The sequence below is a fragment of the Falco rusticolus genome, chromosome 15 (genome assembly GCF_015220075.1).
Source record: "Falco rusticolus isolate bFalRus1 chromosome 15, bFalRus1.pri, whole genome shotgun sequence".
NCBI classification, from domain to species: Eukaryota; Metazoa; Chordata; class Aves; order Falconiformes; family Falconidae; genus Falco; species Falco rusticolus.
In genome coordinates, this window is record NC_051201.1 from 13,372,501 (window position 1) to 13,394,902 (window position 22,402).

General features: G+C 39.7%; 1 protein-coding gene across 5 annotated transcripts in view; it reads right to left on the minus strand.

Annotated features, from left to right (window-relative positions):
• Positions 1–22,402, minus strand: part of ZNF536 (zinc finger protein 536) — a 353,074-nt gene that overhangs the window by 187,864 nt on the left and 142,808 nt on the right. For all 5 annotated transcript variants that reach the window (XM_037409390.1, XM_037409389.1, XM_037409387.1 and 2 more), the window contains one exon: positions 605–2,776. In XM_037409390.1, coding sequence (XP_037265287.1) covers positions 605–2,774 — 2,170 coding nt within the window. In that variant the 5' untranslated portion in view covers positions 2,775–2,776. The remainder of the gene's footprint in view (positions 1–604; positions 2,777–22,402) is intronic.

Consider the following 22,402-nt stretch of genomic DNA (forward strand, 5'->3'; position numbering starts at 1 on the left):
GCACATAAGTTAAAAGATTGTCAAAAAGTTAGTAATTTGTATTTTTTTAATCCCTTTTTATCAGTCCAGTGGCCAGGTACGAGTACATGTCTTAGCTCAGTAATTAATATGGTTGTGGGAACAAGGGCAATCGGAGAGTTTAGCCAACACGTTGTTTATTAATCCTATTTCTTTGAACTCTAGTTCAAAGAAGGAATCTTTCCTCACCCTTTTACATGGAGGACATGGAAAGATCTGCAAGAAAGACACCATGAATAAGAGGGGGGGGGGAAACCCACATTCCAAAACCTGGAGGGCTAGCCCCTAGAAGTGACATTGCCATTGGTGACCGTACAGACCCTGCCCGCTGCTGCTGGTAGGGTGGCGGAGGTGACAGCTGAAAGGCTGGGAAACCTGCCCTTGGAGGGAAGAAAAGGGTGAGCCCAGAATTAACCTCAAAGACACTGCAGGAACCCAAACACAGATGTCCTGGCATACAACACCATGTCCCTCCGGACCGCTAGGAAACCACCTAACAAGAGAATATTTCAACTGCTTCTCTGCAGTGGTTTCAAATATAGTTACAAAGCTTTCAGTGCAGAGAGGGAAGGAGAAGTTATCGTACCTGAAGAGGAGGGTGAAGAAGGATGCGGGCTGTCCTCCTGGGCGCTCCCCGTCTGCGAGAGACCCCCACCTACTCCGCTTTCTTCAGTAATGTTAGAGGACCCTGGTGTTGTCGACCTGCTGACAGACTGAGACTCTTGATCACTTCCAGACCCACGTCGCTCATCGAGACTACCTTGAATTATTTCATCTTCTCCTTTCCTGTCTCTTTTGTGGACCCTGGAGTGAACGACCACTTGGTGGTACGTTCTAAAAACCCTTCCGCAGTCCGGGCATTCAGTTGGCTTTTCTTTTACGTTTCCATGACTTTGTAAGTTGTAATCGAGTCCCTGGTTCATACCATGTGACAAAAAATCTCTACTGCCTTCTAAAGGGTCTAGTTTGTTTGGCAAGTCTCTCTGATTGCCCATTTTAGTGCTGTGAACCAAATCAGCAGGCATTTTCTGCTTAGAGCCATCTGCTCCTACTAACACATACTCCCGCTTCTCCTTATCAAACATAACTCCAGCATTTGCCAAAGTGTCTTCATGGCTGCGCTGTATCTGCTGCTCTTTAGACAAAAAGCCATGTTCCATGGCCATTCCCCTTGCCATAAGCTGCCAGGCCTGATAGCTGTTTACTGGATCCATCTCTGCCGCTTTGGCGGCAGCTTGTAACCTTTCTATACAGCTGGATTTCAGAGGAGGCACCAGATTGAGACAGCCCAATAAAGAATGTTTATCCCCTTCAGCAATACTGTGGCCAATGCCAGAAATGGGTGAAAGGAGCTTCCCCAAGACTTCTTTCTCTTTCATGGGCATATCTCCTTTGTTATAGATTTGATTTTGTTCACCTAGACCTGCTTTGTCAGGAGGAAGAAACCCACTCTGCAAACATGACAGGTATCTTGAATATAAGTTTGCATGAGCTTCCTGGGACATGCTGCTGATGGAGACGGGTACTTCAGGATCATTAGGAGATTTGTTCTTTACAGATAACTTATTCAGGTGAACTTTCATGTGATTTTTAAGAAACCAAGGCTCTTTGAATCGCCTCCCACAGATCTGACAGCAGTGTTCAAAGGAATCCTTATGCTTTCTCATGTGGCCTTTTAGGAACCAGGCTTGGCTAAACACTTGGCCACACACCTCACAACGAAATTCATTGGTGGATTGCTCCCCGTTCCCATTGGAGCCCTGGCCCTGTGCTGACTCTGCAGTTATATGAGCCTTCTCCACGTGGCTAATCAGCTCCTCCTCCTGTGAGGCAGCGAAGTCACACAGGGTGCACTTGTAAGGCTTGTGCAGGATCCTTATGTGCCTGTCCAGCTCTTCTCGCTTCTTAAACTTGCCTTTGCAAAACGTGCATCTGAACCCAGCTGTCTGAGCGACAACTTCTTCCTGGACACTGACTGGCTTTGGAGAGGGAACAGGGTTTGAAATATCAGGTGTGCTGTGATTAGCTGGCACAGACAAGTTACAGTTTGCAAGAGGCATTGGCTGGGTGTGCTGCTGTGCTTTCACATCGGGTCGCGGCTGCAAGAGACTGCTCTTCATCTGTTTGTCCCGAAGAATTGCTCTCTCCTCCAGCTCATGCAGAAGTCTGTTTTCTTCTCGGACCCTTCCACGACCTTTGCCAAGGTTTCCAAGCTTATGAGTACGCAGGTGTATCTTCAGGTTGCCTTTCTGAGCTGCTCTGTGGTCACAATATGGACACTTAAATGGTTTCTCTCCAGTATGAGTTCGCATGTGTAGCGACAGGATGCTGTTAAATCGAAAGCGTTTCCCACAGAGAGGACATGGGTACTTTCGGTTTTTCCTGGCGTCATCTTCTATATCGCTCATCTGAGACATAATCCCTAGGTTCTGTCCGTTTAAGAACTGCTGCAGATCCACACGCCCATTCAAACTGGTATCAACCTCTCTATTCAGCTGGTTCGCCAACAGTGCCATCTGACTGCTGATGGGCTGGTTTGCTATGGACATGTGGCTTTTGTCTTCTAGTGGCACTGACGCCTTCTCCTCCGGATTCTGCCTGCTCTGGAGCTCTGGGAAGGCATGGCTGAGCTGGGAAGTGATCTGGTGCAGCTTCTGGCTCATTGAATACTGCCCATTGAGTATGGTGCTGTTGAGGTGGGCGTCAGCTTCTGGCACAGCTGAAGAAACACCAAGGCACAAGCTAGCTTCCTCCATCTCTGAAAATCAGAAGATATTTTAGATTCAGACTGTGAAAGAATAACCAGCATTGAATCACTGATGTACAATTTGCATTTTATGTTTTACCTACTCATAATAATGCAAAGGAATTAGTGTAAAAACAATAAAAAGTGTATTAAATGCCAACTGTGCTACACAATTTTGATCATACATGTGCTTTCATCATTCTGCATGTTTACCAATAACCATCAATTATTATTTTAAAATATGCTACAATTTCAAAATCTAATTATTACAGAAGGGGCAAAGGCTTTTACCACCTCCCTTGTCTTTCTTCTTGTGAAATTGCACCTGTTTACATTTCTAAATCTATAGAAAAAGAAATGTTATGCATCTCTCCCATTTCCATTAGAAAAGCTAAAAAAAACCCCCCAAAATAGAAATCCATTTGTAACTTTCAGTTTCATTAACTATATTCAATATATTACACATTCTGCAATGAGAAAGATAGTTTTATGATTTGACAAAAAACCGATGGTATGATATTTACTAGTGTACAATAAAACAAGATAATGTTTTGGGAAAAAATAAAGGACAAGCTTTAGAACAATAAAAGGGATTTTGCTTTAGTCAACAAAAAGTGCAGTAATATCTCATTAAGCTGATTAGTATGCTGCTTAGAAACAGTACTAGGTGCTGTAACACATGATTATAATCATAAAAATCCTTCAGTGTTTGCAAGTAAGCATTAACGAGGTATATTAAATTTTAAGGAGACTGCAACTAGAAGCTTTGTAAACCTCTGAGATTAAGATTTAACCCTTCTGTTACAAAACATTGTTATTTTGTCATTTTGAAACTAAGCCCATCAAAAGGCACATAAATTATCTTCTGCCAAGTCTTATAATTCATCATTGAGAACCTTCAGATTTCAGTTCTTAGGAAAACTTGCCAGACTATAGAAGGAATATCTCTGTCCTTCGATGGGTAAGACATGTGATTTAAGGCACTTTGATTTGTTTTAAAGAGCTCTCTTATGGAACTAGATAAAACCAATTAAAATCTGGGGAAGGTGTTGTGGAAAGCCTCAACAAGTTTAAGAATCTTAATAACTTTCCTAATACACAGTAATCACTACAAATTGTACCTACACTATGGATATTGCATAAAATTAGAATTCAAAGCTGTTTGTTAAACATAAGTGCTCTGTTCTGGTCTGCATAATTGTCCACAATAATCTTCTATCCTTGCCACTTCTCTACCCTATACAGATATAATGGATCTATAAAATTAGATTTAAAATATAAACTTTTAAATTAATAAGTCTTGAACTATATGATGCTATAAGGTTATGTTAGAACATAATTAAGATCTGTGGTGTTTAGTGGAGTGATTTGACACTTTATTCACTAATAAAATTACTGAATTCTATATGTTATTGAAGAATTAATTTGGCCAACTTTCTGTTTGGCTTTAGCCAAAAGCATTTACTCACTATGCCTTCTTACAAAGGCTACAGGCACACTCCAGGTGGACACCATTCCTCTCAAGGCTTCACAGTGGCTACTTGCTAGACAATTTGAGGCCCAAATCTGGCACACACTTAAAATGCACTTAATTGTGCTCATGGGAGTAGTCTAGTAGACTTCAAAAGATGCCTCCTGAAAGTGAAAGTCCACACATGTTTAAGTATTTGCAGGATCAGGGCCTACAAAAAAAAAAAAAAAACACCACCAAAAAACATGGGTGGTCTCCAAGAGGAGACCTATTTAGTCCTCAACAGGATGACTGAGATTGTGATACAATACAGATCTAGTTAGAAGTAAAGGGGAAAGTGTACATTCATGTGTATTAAAGATGAAGACAAGCTAAAAATTTTTTCTCAGATGTAAAGCAGATCTTTTTCAAAGTTTAACAGTGCTCAGATTCAGGTTTCATCTTGGGGACCCGTTACTTACGTGCTGTCAATGTTATTATTTATGAAATTATTAAATGAGATCAAGTATATACAAGGAAAAGGCTTATACCTATAAGCTGTAAGACTGCACTTAAGCTTAGTTTGTAGTGTCTGATTTCCAAAGGCAGGGGAACATGGTCAAGCCAGGTGTTCACCCAAGGCCATGTAGTAAAAAAACAAAATCCTTGGTTTCCATGCAAGTTTTCTGTGCAGCAGACCACAAGCATTCAAAATGTGGGTACATACAAAGACTTTTTTAAAAAAAAAATTTTGAAATCTTGCTTAACTTTTGAAACAAACCAAATTTCATGTTCAAAATGATTGTCTAAACATCTGAGAGTTACAGTGCTTAGGCCTGCCACTGCCTGAAGTTGACAGATTTTGAATATATGCCTATTCACTTCTCAAAAAAACCCCACTACCGCCAAATGCACGATCCTCCCTGATAAAAACAACACAAGAAAAACCCTAAAACCAGAATCTACTTTCTGTCTGGATTCCACATACCATGGGTGTTATTTCTCCCTACCATACTCAAACAAGGCATGCTGGCAAACAAGAACATAAAAATCCAAGAAATGCATTGCATGTACAGACACAAACATACATTCAAGAGGGTTTAGAAAAGTATTTGTGAATTGTCATTATTCTATAACAGCTTGAAAAATGCAGTCTAAATTTCATTTATTCAGTTGACCTTAATGGGAACTGGTGCCTTTACATGCTCAGGAAGGTTTGGGTAGTTAATTTTAACATTTTATGCTCTATCGAAGTTTGGAAATGCTGACGGATCCCAGTGGAGTTTATTAATTCTGATGTTTAACCCTAAGCATCAGTTCAAATGTATGGTTATTTGGATTGGGGAGAGGAAAGGGAGTTGTGGCTGAGATTTTAAGTTTTTCCGTGGCTCTTTTTCACAGATAACTTTAACAAAGTAACAACAGCAGTTGTAGTTGGAACATGGTAATTTTTTCTATATTTCTTTTTTGGCTATTTTCTGACTCCCGCAAACATACAGAATCACATAATGTAGAACATAGATAAGATGAGTCAAAAAAAAAAAAAAAAAAAAAACAAAAAACCAAACAAACACCAAACTCAAGAGGAAGAACAAACCTGTAATTTTTCATTTAAAAACTAATAATTTTGGATCAAGTCTGGGGAGCCTGACCTACACACATTGATCTTTTGGCATTGGAAGTTTTATACATTTTTGATGAAATATGCAGAAAGGTCAACAAAGCCTCTGCTTAGTGAGAAATAACCACCTCTGAATGCCACATACTCTGATCAGCTGTTCAGCTTCTAGGATCCAGCTACTGCAATCTCAAGATGCTACAGCTCTTCACTTAAAACTGTATTCCCACCCTCACCTGCCCCAGCTTCTTGTAGTCCTGTTCCTGCCTCTGAATTGTCTCCTCACTCCTCCCTGGTTTCATTGCAAAATATAACCATGGTATTCAACGTATTGCCCTGTGAAATTTCTCCTCCAATTCCCAGTTACTACGCTTGGGAACACAGGGACCTTGCTACCGTTCAGCTCTCAGGTAAACCAGGCTTTTTGTATTCTTCAGCCTATTCACAGAAAAACCTATGAAAATCTCATCTTGTATCCACATGCAAGACTGAAATAAAACTCCTCCTCATTCATCATTCCACTATGAATTAGATAACCCAATCTAATTTGCCTAATTTCTCTAAGAAAATTAGCAATTTCATTCTCTCCCTCTTTATCCATCATCCCTGTCTAGATCTATGGCCAGACAGGGTTACACCAGGTGGGCTAAGGGGGCTTTCATTCCCCAGTGACCCTCTTGCTTCAGGCCTTGCAGTTCAAAGTCCCCACCCTGGTGCCGTTGAGGCCATTGCACGGCCTCTTCCCATCAGTTAGGGCCCTCTCTCAGGGTCTGGCTGCTCCCCACAACACCCCACAGGTGCAGGGGTGCTTCTGCATCACAGCCATGCCCACAGCCATGCAGTTCTGGCTCCCCACAAATTTCCCTATAGACACAACCACCCTCCTCAGACTGGCCTGAAGTACAATTTTACTGTATCCATTCTGCCCCAACAACCAAAAGCAAAAAACACTAAAAAAAACCACCTGAATGGACTTCCTTGAAATTTACCTTTCAACAGATAACCAGTGCCTTGACAATAAAATAGCATTTTTCACATCTTTCTTCATTACAACCTGCCCTTCTTTCCTCCCCAAACCAAAACACCAGGTATTCAAAAACAAGAAGTCTGGAAATGTCAATTTATACGTGCTGTTGTGATGCTTCATGGGAGGGAAAATGTCTAGCTTTCAATTTTTAAATATGTAGTCTATTACATTATGTTCGTGATTCTGATCTCTTACAAGGAAAACACAGAACGCTTTGCCTTTTCTCATACTGGGAACAGAAGCACAATGTTCTCTGTAGTTAACATACGTTTACAAAACCAACTGCAAATCACATTTGAGATTGCTAAGAAATTCAAAATATGTTTATTGAAATTGCTGTAGTAAATGTTTGACCTTCAATTATCCTAAATGTTTTGTAAAGACAGCATTCCCCAAGACTTGGCACCATACAGAGCATGTCGGTATCAGGAGTGGTTCACGGGCTGCCCTTCCTGACCTAAACAAACCAGCTCCAGCCCCGGCGAGCCACTGTGGCCAGCAAGCCCAGTCCTCGCCCTGCTGCGTATGCATGGGCTGCAAACCAGCTCGGCGTATACTGCACGGGGCAGGGCAGGAGCGGTGCCTCGGTGAGAAGCAAGCAAACCATCAGAGGACATCACACCCAGGACAGCCATTTCCCTGCGCGGGGTGTGCTGTCTCCTGTTTCTGTGAGGAGGGTCCTCAACTTTTGAAATTCATGACTGGATACATATATTATAAACATACTCTCTCATCTCCCACATGAAGGTACAGTGAGACATTCAAGTCCCTTTGATGATACTAATAGTTATTTTGATTTTGCTCACATTTTTGCCCTCAAGACTGTTTCCTGTGATATCAATAACGAAAGTTCTGACTTTAGCCATTCCAATTGAACATACGGACTTTATTTAACTATTTGAAATGGATTACTGGAATTTAAAACCAATTATGACACCAGAAATGCCTGTCATCACAACTACATTAATGTAATATGAGAAGCTCGGCTTCCTTTTGCTGGAAACAGAGGAAAAAAATATGGCAAATAGAATTAAAAAGTTTAAATATAAATATATGCCCTCACACACATGTAAACATATGCAGACACACACATCTGTATACATACACATATGTGCATACACACACCTGTTATCTTTGTAAACAGATGGAACAAATTCAGCTTTTATTTACACCTGTTCATTCCTACTGGACACACACACTCTAAAGCATTTCCCTCTTCACTGCTGTAGAGAAAACAGTAATTCTAAAAACACTGTTGTGCTACTATTATAGCTTAGATTAGGTTAGTTAAAAGATTTACAGTTCAGTAAGCAAAGTAATGCTTTACAAGCTCACGTGTTTAAATGACAAGCTCGCTCTGGCCCTGATCCTCTGAGCAGTTAGTTACACACACTGTTACTTATGCTTTCAGAATATAGACCTGGTATTTATCTTTCCAGCTAGAAAAATTCACATATATCTACATTATCTTGTGATCCACTGACAAATCCTAAATAGTGAAATTCAGACTGCTTCATTTCTTAGCAACTTGAAAACAGGTATTGCTGAGAAACTTCAGTATATATATTGAATTTTTATTAAATATTGTTCTTATTGTTGTAGCTGAAACAGTTTAACTAAGGCTGTTGCAAGCATAATACACTCCTGTTAAGAAATACAGAACACCAGACTACTGAACCCTTTCAGGGTCATTAAACAGCTGTAAACATTATTACAAAAATAAACCAGAGATTTCATGCTTACATTTTAGCCCAGAGCTTGGTGTGCTGAGCAAGTGCATTTTTTTCATCTCTTACAATCAACGCTGGTGACATTTGGGCATCCAAACAAATTACATCACAAATATTACTGAGGTGGGTAGGATACTGAGCGGTTTATTTGCCAGATGATTAATATATAAACAGTAGGGCAGGATAGATGACCTACTCTTCTTTGACTGATTTGTAGGCAATACTAAGAGACATAGATGCAAATAGTTAAATTTTAACAAAAACATGTGTGCACAGAAGGGGAGGGGAGATCAGCTGTATTTAATGCCACCAGGACAGTATTATCCAATCTGATAGAATGAAATAAACATTAGGCTGGATTTTATTCTCATTTTACTTATGTAAAATAGAGTTACTAATTGCATTGAGTTCATTGGCGTTTTCTTTCTTTTTTTTTTTTTTTTTTAGTTGGTTAAGTAGGTGTCCTGCTCCTTGGGGTATAATATAATTATATTAGGGAAATATATGGTTTCTGGAGTGTAACAGAATGTTTTCAAGAGGAGAAAAAAAGTTGGCCTACAGGTAATGTGTCCTATCTATTTGTTTTTATTCAAATATTATTAAGGCCAACTCGGTAATTTGTTATTACTGTCACTCACTTTACCACATACAAGTTTTGTAGCCATTGCAAGGCATATGTAGCTTCTAATAATTAAAAACTGGGGTGAAGCACGACGCAAACACAGTACGTACAAAGTGCTGGGTGAACCTGTGCTGACCGGCTGCCGCAGTCCCATCAGGCACCCAGGGCGAGGGCTGGAGCCCCACACGAACACCCATCTTCCAGCACCCAGCCACCGTGAGACCACGCAGCAGGGAGCAGGGAAGGCATTTGACAAAACTATAGCTGCTTTGTAGTGCTGATATTTAAACAAGCCGCTTATTGATTCCAAAACAAAGTACTCCTTTAGTAACAACACAGCCAACTCATTCCACAACAGTTTTTATGTCTTAAAGAAGGGTTAGCAGAGGGATTTTTGAAGTTTCAAAAGTCATTAGCAGGCAGAAAATTGTTTGCTTTCGCTCTGGACTGACAAGACAGTTGCTTTCTAAAATACCTGTTACATCTGTAGGGTACTTTCTAGCTAGCACAGCGTTTTGGACTGATAACTGATCAGTAGAAGATAAATCACCAGAACAGTCTTTGGTTGGTAGCACCCATGGAGTGGAGGACTGTGAACTGCCTGTGATCACAATCTAGGAAGACGAGCAGAGAGGATAGGAGAGGTCATTTATAAATCTCACTCACAGATTAGAATAGAAAGATTAGAAGAATGCAGACAAGCTGTTTGATTTATTGCTACTTTGCATGTGACTTAGCAAAATCTGTTTTCCTTCTTATTTATTCTATTTCACTTGCATATACTTAAGAAGTCAGATCCAAAGAAGAGAAACATAAATAATTGGTACTGAAAGTTCAGTAGATTAAAAAAAAAAAGTCCTTCTTTTTTTCCAGGCACTGGTTGCATCTGGGATCATTATTTTTTAGCTTATAAGCATTGATTCTCATTTTGCTTTTTTTTTTTTCCCTAGTGTTCTCCTGATGACAAAAGTAAAGATAAGAGTGATACCAAAATTCAAATGGGAGCCTGATTTGTGGAATGCTTCATTAAACTAAAGCTTCTGTTATTTTAGAAACAGCATTTTTAAAAGTAAATTTGTTATTTTCATGTAATTTGGAATGTATACAACTGATTAAACTCTCTCCAATTTGATCAATCTCCTGTAGCTCCTATCTGATCATTCACTTTAATTAATCTAACTGGCATCCATGTCAGACTGAAGAAACCTTAAAATTAAGCTTTTAACGATCCACTTTAGTATCACACAGAACAAATAAAATAATAAAATGCCTGGAAGACTTTGAAAAGAATATTTATTATTTAAATTTTTGTCATTTTTACAGCATGAAATAGGCTCTAAATCTTCTATTCTCATCTGAGGACACTGTACCGCACTGGAAGTCTATAATACTCTCACTCATTATGTAATTCTAAAATGTACATAATGTTGCCCCTATCATTTCCGCATTCCTCACACAGGCAAGTTCCAAATAAAGGGCAGTGCATTTCAGCTGGGTGAGGACACGAGGATCAGGCCCTCTAGACCAGCTACAAAGAGATCAAGCAAGAAGACTTAAGACCCCAGAACTCAAATTATAGTTCAAAACAATTTCAATCCAAAACTGTAACGCTGGGTTGATGATTTTGTTTTCATTCCACAAAGGCTTAGACTTATATTTTGTGCACAATTAAATATAAAGTCAAATGTACATATGTCCCAAAGATAAAGTATGATTGACTGTGAAATATGCATATGTGGTAGCCCAGCGAGATTTTTGTTCACAAGGGCACCTGTCAGAAGCATAAGCTTGGATACAAATCATCAAATAAGTATGTAAAATCATTACTAAAATCCAGGCATGCAATCAGATAGTCAGTTGTCTGAAACTGTTGGACCATAGCCAGCACAGTGGCTCAACAGACTAATGCTTTGGTCTTTGCAGATCCTCAGGGCCCTAGTTCAGTTCCTCCTGGTACTGGTCAGGTCAACTGTCTGTACCTAGTGTTGACTTTCCTGGCACTTAATGCTAGGAGTAAAGAAAAAAAAACCCCGAATCCATAAGTTCCCTTTGACCTGAGCCACGGAAACATCTGCTGGTTGAGTCACGAACTGCTTGTTGGCCAAGTTTAACAGTAACCGATCCTGTTGCGGATCAGCTCTCTCAGCAGTAGGTGTCACTGCAATAAATAGATGGATTTCAAGGGACAAAGACACACATTCCCAATGAAAATGCATAAACAGAACATCCTTGAATACAGAGAGTTCAAAAAGAAGTAGATGGCCCAATTAAACTTTAACTTTATGCAAAATGCTGGAAATCTGGTTTAGGGAGAAATGAAATTGCACAAGTGGGATTGCCAACAACAACAACAACAAAGTAATTCTGTCCTTTAGTCCTATGTCACAGAGATCCTTTAATTCACATTAATCACCTCCCCACAATCCCAGGTCTATTAGGTAAAGACTGTTACAGTTAAACCTTAAAAAAAAAAAAAAAAAAAAACACCTCTCTAACAAATTAAGTAATTTTCTCTAGTGGAACAAAAGACCTAGTTATATGGAAAGACACTGCACACTCAACTATAGTTTTAAGACTTAAAGACCACACGGTTAGCCTATTTTCTATGAAATTAGACAGTCCATACGCAATCCTATCTGCACACAGAACAAGGAAAAAAAGAATACGTAACAGCTGGGGGGGGGGGGGGGGCACAAAAGATGTTTCAAGCATAGATTTAATTAATAAAATGCATATTTTGAAAAAGCAGTAACCAATCTATATTTGAAACAGAAATATGTGGTATGCCAAATAATATCACAGAGATGTCAGCCAAGTCTACACCATATTTGGATTCACTATCACAAAATGGTTTGTAGGATAATTAAGGATGCTCCAAATTGCATACTATTGAGTTCAACAGTCGACAAAACAATGCATCAGTAAACATGTAGGCTACCTGTGATGACATCAACAAGGAAAGTACGTGCCTAAGTAAATGTTTTAATGTTGGTCAAAAGGAAAAAGAAAGATTGATACATTAAACCTTGCATAACATGTTGCACATGAAAGAGAGCATATGTGACAGTACACACTCTTGAAGAACACATAATACAGCCACATTTGTTTTACTTCTAATGACATTGAACTGGGAACGAGAGAGAGGAAAGAATATAAAGATAATGAAAAGATAAATTACTTCATTCTTCAAGGTCAGTCTATTTAAGAGAAACCAACATAAAAAACATCCCCCTACACATGAAAAGCACCAAGGGCCACACTATGTATCTGGGACAAGTTAAGCTTCTCCTTTTCCTGTGGCACACTGCTCCAATGTCCCCAGCAGTAATTCCCACCAGCTCATACCCTGGTATTCTGTAAAGCTCCCCAGCATCGTGGTTGATCGTGTGATCAACACAATCCAAGAGGAGGGGAAGACATTTTCTGCATGTTTCTTTGCTGAGCACAGAAATAGCCAACATCTTAACATAATGTAAATGCAAACAGTTAGAAACTCAGAAGTAACCTGCCCAATTTCAGTGCATCCAAACAGCTTCCAAGGCCAGAAAGATATCAAAATTTTCAGAATTTCAGCACTGTAGAAATGAGTATCCCTAACTGATCATTTCCACATCTCATTTAGGAAAAGGCTTGCCATGTATCTTGACTTAAATAGATGGCTCATCCTCTGTAAAGAAGCCAGGGACAGAGTCCAGAACTCTTGACTCCCATTGCGTAGTCCAGTATGCCAGATAGCTTTCTTTTATCAAACATAATTGACTGCTGAAAAGACTGGGTTTTTTAACTCATGACAGACCTGTCAGCATAAAATTTTTGGGTTAAAATATTATGGAGAGTTATTTTTGGTTTTTAATAACTGAGATTCTTGGCTGTAAATCCCTCCTACCTCCAATTTCTGTCTCTCCTTTACTTCCTTAAACCCAACTGATTTATTTTTTCTCTCCCTATAACGCATGGACTTGGTGGCAAAAAGAAAAGGCATAATTCAGGGTCATAGTGATTCTCAGACAGAAGTGGCTTTGATGAGTTCTTTTTAATACTAATTTCCAGCAAAAGGATAATGTTGAGAAAGGCCCTGTTTCGGTGGAATTAGATGGAGTGGAAGACACAGCTGAAAGAGACAGGGATGTTGGGAGGCAGGTGGATGCCAGAAAGATAGAGCAAACATTGCTCAGCACGCTCCTTGTGTTTGTGGTCTCCAAAAAAAAGTAGGAACAGCAAACTCCTTGCAGAATTAAGTGGGAAAAGATAAACAAGGAAACCCAATACAAACTTAGACTAAGGATAGAAAAAAATTACTTAATTATCACTCAAGAAAAATGAAACACTAAAACCCACAAATCTCCTCTATCCTTCAGTGTTTTGGTCTGCGCACACTTTTACTGATATATTACTGCTGTTGTCATTTAACTTTATTAATTGATCACTGTCATGAACACAAGAGCAGAGCCAGTAACTCTAGAAGCCACCTCATACCTCCTATGACGCTTTCACGCTGAGATAAGTGGTTTAGACTTAAAAGGGTGTGGTTAGCAGTCACTGCGCACAGCTAAGACACGAACAGCTCGATTTTGCAACTGCTATAATCGTATCTACCCCAAGGTCAGAAAATATTCAGGAAACACATTCTTTTTCAGACTGTCATTTTTGAGAAGCGAAAAAATACATCTATCTGCAGTACTGCTAAATCACACTGTTCTTTTGGATGGCTTCTTCAGCAGGAAGACAACCCCAAACATAAATGTCTAGACTAAAAGTAACTGACTTGGGAATATTTCTCTGTGTTTCTCTAGCTGCTTTTTAAATTATCTGCACCTGTTGGAGTGAGATTGTTCTGCCTCACAATAACCCTGCCTTTTCCTCTGAACGATGGTGCAAAACAGTGGTAACAGTACTGTGATTAAGATAAGGAAATAACGATGTCACATAAGCAACCACAAAAAAGGGTCATGCCTTTGCAGTGCTCTTGAATGCAGTAAGGTACAACCCATGAAGCAAACGGAGAATCTCCTCCTACCACTGACTGGGCATGGCTGCGTAGGGCATGTATTGAAGGATGCATAGATGCAAGCACTGAGTATGGTAAAACTGTACGTACGTTTAAATAAAATGGCAGCATGACCGTCGGGATCCCAACAAGCTGAGCACCGACTGCTGTTTGGGCACCCCTGGTTTATCTGGGTACCATAGCTTTGATCATTAACAAAAAGGGCACTGAAAACTTGGCAGACACATAGCAGATGGATGAATACAGGGGAGGAGGAAGGCTATGAAAATACAATAACGTATTTCAAAGCTATCTACAGGATAAAAATCCTTTAAATAATTTTGATGGTAATTGTAACATTCCAGGCCCTTGGCTGAAAAGACAACCTATCTTGGTTGATAGGTGAGTGGCAACCAAGCTGACAAAGAAAGTCGGATAAATGCAATCATGGGATGACAGGCCCTGGCAAGTTCAATTACGGTTGCAAAGTCAGTTGGGAGATGGACTCTGCTAACTGTAATATATCCTTAACAGCCAGCTCTGGCCACATACAGCTCTGACCAAACTCCTTCAAGTGACTGACAGGATCCCTGGAGGCTTCAGTCCTGTGGCAGGCTGAGAGCAGCTGAGAGTTGTTATCAGAACGGCCAGGGACTACCAGGGAGTGCTTTACTGCAAGTTTTCAATACAACATGCAAATAAACATAACTAACTCAGCCAAACTATTTCAAGTCTCTTGAGTAGTCTGTGCAAATGAGCAGTTTGCATTAGCTTTCTCCAGCTCATGTAAAACTTCACTCAGTGTTAATTTACATTGCTGAAAATCTGTGTGGATCTAGGCAATTTCAGCAAAATACAAAGCCCGACAAAAGCAGAAGGAAAGATTTGGTGGTTCAGTTTCAAGGACCCAGCCACAGGAGACGGTGAGTGGGCTCCCACTACTTGCAATAGGACATCAAAGTGTTCCTCACTGTACAGGGCTGAACATCAAGAGCCCCAAATCTGAGAGCATTCAGGAGTTTCCACATGAAACCTCTGTATCACTTCTGCAGCCCAAGCAGAAACTCATTTTTCTGTTGTACTGATTTCCAGCACCTTGCACCTATGCTTATAGATATTGTTATATCTCTCTTTCTAATTAAAAGGATTTTCATCTCCTTAACCTTCTACTTTTGAATAGACCAGTGCAAAATTATCTAAGAATTTAAGTTATATTTAATCAAAGTATCAGGCTTCCTTGTAGTTTCCTTTTTTAAAAAAGTTATAAAAAAGATGTCCTTTCTCAATTTTTGGTTGTTGACTTTTATTTTCCTAGTGGCTTTAAAAAAAAACAGAAACAAACACTATGTTTCTAAAGGAGTTCTTTGTTCCCTTTCTGGATTTTCCAAAAATATTGTAAAATGACAATGGTATAAAAATTATACTGTAAAAAAAATGTAGAGTACTGTGACTGAGTGGTTATTCATTTATATCCCTAGCTTATGAAATGCCCGTATCATGTATCCTTTATCCAACAGCAGACTCTTTTAGCTTCAATCACGAGAGCTAACAATATGTTATTGATATGATTTCAGGAAACTGTCAGCAGGCAGCTTAACTTTCAGCTCCTCAACTATGGTGAGCGTATGCACAAAACGTACCTGTACCTCTCCTGCATGAAAGCTGGCAGCGATGCACACATTCCTGTCAGCTGTCACAGCAGAATAAAGAGAAATGTAAACAGGTCTTCCTCACTAAATGCAGCCTCATACTCCTTACACAGCGAAAACCCGCTACTGGTTTCACTGGGAATTTTAACCAGCATCAGAAACACATGTCAGCGCACTGAGGTGCAGCTGGCCGCTCCCCGCCAGAAGCTGGGGTAAGGAGCAGCTGAACCAAGGGCACTGCTGCGGACCCTCAGCCTTCCTGCCCCGTGCCCACCCCCTCCCCAGCACGCAGCCCTCCTCCGGCTGCCGGCCCTCCACACTGCTGCAAACAAGCGTCAAGCTCCTGCCTATGACCTCCGATTCTATTCAACACAGAATCAACAGGAAGATACTGAAGAGGGAGGCCAACTGGGCCACCGCCCTGCTGAGAAAGAGTGCATCAAATGATGCCTGAAGTTTGGTAGACCCTAAGCCAGGTCTCCAGAAGCTGTAGGAGACCGACTCCTGTCAACCGGAGTGCAAATCAGGACTTCCAATGCATTTGCACCTTGGCACGTGCATCTGGCCCTGTGTGCTCCCTTAGGAGAATGGGTGCAACTGAAATGAGGGAGAGAGCAGGCTCTTCCGTAACTATATTTTCAACCACTTCTGCCTGACGCCAAAATAAATGTAGTACATCAGTAAGTCCAGTATTTTCAAGTTTTATCTTTAAGTGCTATTACATTTTCAAAAGCTGAAGAATAATCACAAATGTCAGAAGCCAGAACAGGTCAGCTAAAAGTCCATCACTCCCCACTCTGGGAAACCAGTGTTTTGTAAAACTGGTTTTCATATTGGTTTACAAGCTTTAATAATAAAAGAATATGTTGTACTATTAGACGTTGGTCATTTTTTTTTGTCTGATGAAGAGAAATAACAGGCTGCTGCAGGAGTTAGCACAGTTTTGGTGGGTTTTTTTTACTCCAAATGATCAGAGAAAGTACTGTACTTCAAGGATGTGCCTCACTTGCTCTTAAAAGGGTAAAACAAAATATTCTTCTAGCTATTCTAAGCCTGCCATATAAGTATTATGCTGTTACAGATTTCAAAAGGTTAGCTTCAATGAACCTGACATCAGTATAACCCAAAATAACCCATTCAAGAGAAAAGTAAGAAATAATTGCTGTTTTCTCTTTTTTTTTTCCTCAGCTATATTGCTATAATGATTTTGCATAACAGATTGAACAAAGTGCTGTTGTGACAGGTGGTAGAATTCAGCTAGTAAGCACAGAGACAGGGTTCAATTTAGTTTGTGAATCCTTTAATTGTTGTGCAGCTAATTAAAGAAGGTTCTTTACACTCGCAAGTGTTTACCGTTGCTAGTATGCATACATGAAAAATTAAATTGTGCCTTCAAGGGCTGAGAACTATAGAAAAATCATAGCTGATTCTGCAACATGCTTACCAGCTCAAAATAGCTGCTTTTCACAATTGGAATTTGTAAAACTTTTTGCTAAGCAAATATAGAGCTAATTAGAAGTGTTCGTTGGACCAATTAACATTTAAATAAATAAGCCATATTGCACATTTCACAGTCTTTATTTAATGATGCTTCTTAACTCTTTGGAAAGATTCCTTTAAGTACAAATAAGTTGTCATAAAAATGAAAGACAAAAATAACACCATAACAGTATATTCTATGCTTTTTTCTTTTTGCCTTGAAGTCTTTTCTAAAACTCTATACCTGTTACTAGGGAAGGGGGGGATACACAAATCTGGTACCTTCTTTCATCTTGTCAAGTTACCTTTCTACCCTTTTGAATGCAAACAGAAAAACATATTTGATTACTATTTAAAGTGTTATGATAGTTCTGTTTGTTTTGCCCCATGGAACAGAATCTGTTTCAGAAAAAAAAATATCTTACTTTTATCTCATAAAATGGCCATTCCAGCCAAAAAGAAGGGTGTTTTCAGAAGAGATTGCTCTTGGAGTAACAAAAGCAGCAGTTTGAAAGTTGCACATACAAACAGTGAAGTGAAAGGAAAAAAAGAAAAAGAAAACAAAATATCTGTTTTTCAGGTCTCCTGTTAGCATTCCCATACCAAACCTGGTGGTGTTGTTATACCTAACCTCAGGGCCACAATTGCCTGCCTCTTTGGGGTCAAGTGATATTTCGCTTTCAAAACAACTGATTTTTAATTTAACAGTCCCTTTCAATCAATAAGACCCTTCAGTCTGCATTGAACATACATTTTCTCTCTCTCTTTCAACCTCCAAACCTCTACCTAACACAAAGGTTACATTAAAAACAGGGGGAAGGCTTCTCGCTACCTTTTTCCAAGATGCATTACACTACCTTGTAATCACACTAAGAGCTAACATGGAAGGACTCATTGTTGACCTTGGCTTTCAGCACAGAAAACCAAATTAACAAGGACCAATTAACATTTAAATAAATAAGGAAGATTAACAAAGAATACTCTGCATACCAAGAAGGTAAAATAAACTAAAGGAAAGAGTACAGTATCTCCCTCAATCGGCATGAATGAAATTCTCCGGGAAGGACGCAAGCCCGTCGGTGCATGGAAGCACAGGCTGCTCTTTCCTGCACTGGCAAGGCCTGCTGAGCACCAAAGGGGATGCAGCCGAGCATGAGAGCAGGCAATGCTCTCACTCTGGAAAACCCTTGTGAAAATGCACAGAGACCCCACAGTCCTGCACGATGTAGTTACAGAAGGAAAGGTGCTGCCCGTATTTCTGGCCTCGGCTCTGCCCCTTCCATGTGAGGCTGTGGGTGTTTGTGATTGCCTACGTCTGATTGCTGTGCACCAAGAAGCACATGGTTTTGAACTCATGTCTGATAAGCATCATGCCAAGACTGGACACCTCTTGCGCAGATTGTCAGCGTGTGCTGCTTCTGATTAAATTTTTAGTGGGAAAGGTGTGTTTGTTCATTTGTTGGTTTGGGGTTTTTTTAGATCCAGTAAATTCTGCTTGAAGTCAAAGAGAAGAAAAAGTGCCGAAAGAACATTCAACAGCCCAAGAGTTAGGTACTTGGGAAGTCCCTGGAGACTGGGAAGTTAGTGTTTTACAATGCCCTTTCCATTATGTTCCACCTGGAGACTATAACCTGAATTTTTGTGCTAAGTAGTTGCTCTGACTACCGAACTACTGGTATGTAGTTCTGAAAACTCATGATGAAGAGAAACCATGTCTCTACCCAACTTTAATTTCATATATTTATTTGACCTTTTTTCTTTTTTCTTTTTTTTTTGGGGGGGGGTGGGGGGAGGCGGGCAGGGAGGGAGGTGACGCAGGTACCTGAAGCTGTAACCTGGAGGTAGTTGTAGGGACTCCCTGTGCAATGCAAACAGATAACGGATGCTAAAACAGGCAGGCTGAAGGTAAAGAGTTCAACCACCTTTCATCTTCCCTGCCTCTCACTCTTCCCTCAGGTAAATCTCTAAAGAGGACTTTCAGTTGGCAAAGTTTCTCTGCCATTCTTGGTTATCATTATCGCTACAGAACAATTAAATCCGCCACTTACTAATCATCTACAAAGCCTATCTTTTAAAAGGAAACTCCTCCTACACAAAGGTTATGAATAATTCTCAGAAGGTTACAACATGATCTATCATTTTGAGTATTTGGATCTGGAGTACTGGTTCAGGCCTCTGACAGATACCTTTATGAATAGTTAAGAGTTCACAGAGATGATTATCATGTACTATTTAAATATGTATAAAGGACAAAGATAATAACAATACTTTGCACTTTAATAGAAGCTTCTGTCTGAAATTCTCAAAGGAGAGCTGAAGTCCTCACAAGTGCATGCACACAGCTCCTCTGACCTGCACAGTTGGTCACTGCTATTATTGTCAGGAATCTGGTAGCCTGTTACTGTTAGATTTCTCAAAAATAGCAAAGTCTGGCTTAATTTATAGAGCAACAGAAGCTTTACCAAATGTGTCACCCAAAGTGAATCACCATTGTAGGAAGGTTGACTGGTGCCACATGCCAAGGCAGAAAGCAGCATGAGATGCTGCAAGGTGCTCTGCAGAACCTCGACCCCCATTCTCTTGATCGAGGAGGAGAATCCTCTTCATTCCCAGGCTGAGACATGACTGACTGATCAGCATACTGTCCAGCTGGGAAAAAAGCATCTCCTACTACAGGTCAGGAATAAGCCCTTCTTGTAGCCTCAGAAATAATTTTAGATATTTTTCTTCCTGCTACTAAAAAAAAACCAAAAACAACCAAAACCAAACACCACCAAAACCCCAGAAGTGGACCCTCACTTGAAGGCCATACTTTCTTGCATGAAGAGACCTTTTCTGCCCTTTGTTAGAACTACAGGGAGGGGAGATGAAAAGGTTTAAGTCATATATTTCTAAATGCCCTGCTTTGCTGAAGTTAAACTCTCCTGTCTTCTGGTCAAGAGGATGGAAGAAAGTGACCCTTTCTACTGTCCTACAAAATACAGAACTTTAGCCACGTGAAGACTTGATCATGCTCAATTATCTTTTCACAGAAAATACGAACAGAGATAATTCAAACAAAATTGTGAAAAATAGAGACACCAAATATCAGCACCAATACAATGCAACTATAAAGTTTGAAATGCTGCTAAAAACTTGGTTGAGTTTGAAAACTAGACCTGGACAACTAGAACTTCTGCAAATGGCATTTGCACAACAGTGAAACCAAAGGTCCTCCTGTCCTTAAGGCCATATTTGTAGAAGGGTCCACTGATCTTGAATAATTCTGCCGATGTATTAGGAAAACATGCTTTACTTCCAACACCACTAAAATGTGTCTTTTATTACACAACCTCATTTCTTAAAAAAGTAAATTTCTTAATTGAGAATTTAAAAAAGGTAAAGAGAAAAAAAATACCACTTATTTCCCAAAGTACACAAGTTTTCATGCTTCCCTTTACAATGCCAGTTTTGCTTCAACATCTTCCAAAAATTCTCATGAGTGTCAGAGGAACAGAGATGACTTTCAGATCTCTTGCAAAACTTGTAACGAATATAACAGTTCCAAAGTGGGGGGGGGGGGGGTGTAGAGAGAGAAATAGGGAAAATAATTTTAATTTTATTGTTTTCAAATACCTGAATTAACTGGGAATAAGCTGGTATCGTGAAATCCCCCTCGAAAAGACAACTTCTCTTGAGAGAAAATGCAATGATTTAGGGATCTGGACCGGCTTTGTCCACTGGAAATTTCGTCCTGTAAGACTATCTGTATTCCTCCTCTTCATCTCTAAAATCCAGCTTACCATAATTTCCTTACCAGCACTGCAGTCAGTTTCAAACTTTTTTTTTCCTTAATTTTAACTCAGTTCTTTAAATCAGAATGATGAAGTTACTGAAATAACACCCCAAGCCCCTAGCTGCACTACCACTAGCACAACGGCGCTCTGATCTCGTTCAAGGTCCTATAGCTAATAACAAACAGCAAGAGACTGAATTCCCTCATCTCAAATATAACCATCTAAAGTCAAGCTAAATTCAGCATAACATTCACAGATACAGAAGATCAGAAAATTGGTTCGCAACAACTTATCACAGAGTAACATGTTAGCACAAGTTAACTGATTCACAGTAATTTTTAGTGTACATGCTTTTGGCAAATGTGATGTAAACTTAGTACAGCTTTCAGTGAAAGACATATTTCACTGGTTTCATTAGGGCTAAACTAATACATTGCTTCTTGCATGCTGTGAGGCAGGAACTACTACAGAGACAGATACAGCAGCTGACAATTGGTAATCTGGGTGTGGGATCTGTATTTATTGCTAGGTTCTGTGGTCTTTTGCCAGGGTTCAGAAAATCAGATATTTCAAACTGCAATTTGTTTTGCCAGATTTTCATTAAAATACCTTTGTTAAATTTTTCCTGGAAAGCTACAAGACTTTTCCCTGAGGCAAGTTTGCTACAGAAGTCCCACCAAACATGCAACAGGATATGGGCTGGCAAAAATAAATAATAAAAATAATAAAAAGCCACCAAACTGCACAATATGCAGAGATGCCAGACTTAAAACAGTGGGACACACAAATTCTAAAAATACATGTGACGGACTCAACCCAAAACCAATTTGGTGACAGCCTTACCCATAACCTTCATGAATTTTGGTGCAAACCCATGCTGAATCAGTGACAAACTTTTATAGCCATATATGCATCTCGGGGTGCACCTTGAATCCATAGATATGTGGAACTTATTGATGCAAATGACAACCACATATACAGGAAAAGATTAAATTTACCCTTACCCTTTATCTCTCATTGCAGTCTTTAACACAGAATACAAAAATCAAGGTGGCTATTTATAGTTACACCTTTCTTGCCCCGCAAAATTACTTTTGATAACTGAAAACAATCTGAACCAAAAGCAAACAACCTTGTGCTGTAATGTATGACCTACCAAACATTTTAAAGAAAGAATTCACCCGCATGTAATTTCACTCTAAGCCATACATTGTTTAACTACAGCAACACACTGTTGTAGTTTCTCTTTCTTACTCTTAACAGATTGGCAAGTTTTTCCCAGTCAGAAAAGTTTCTCTGT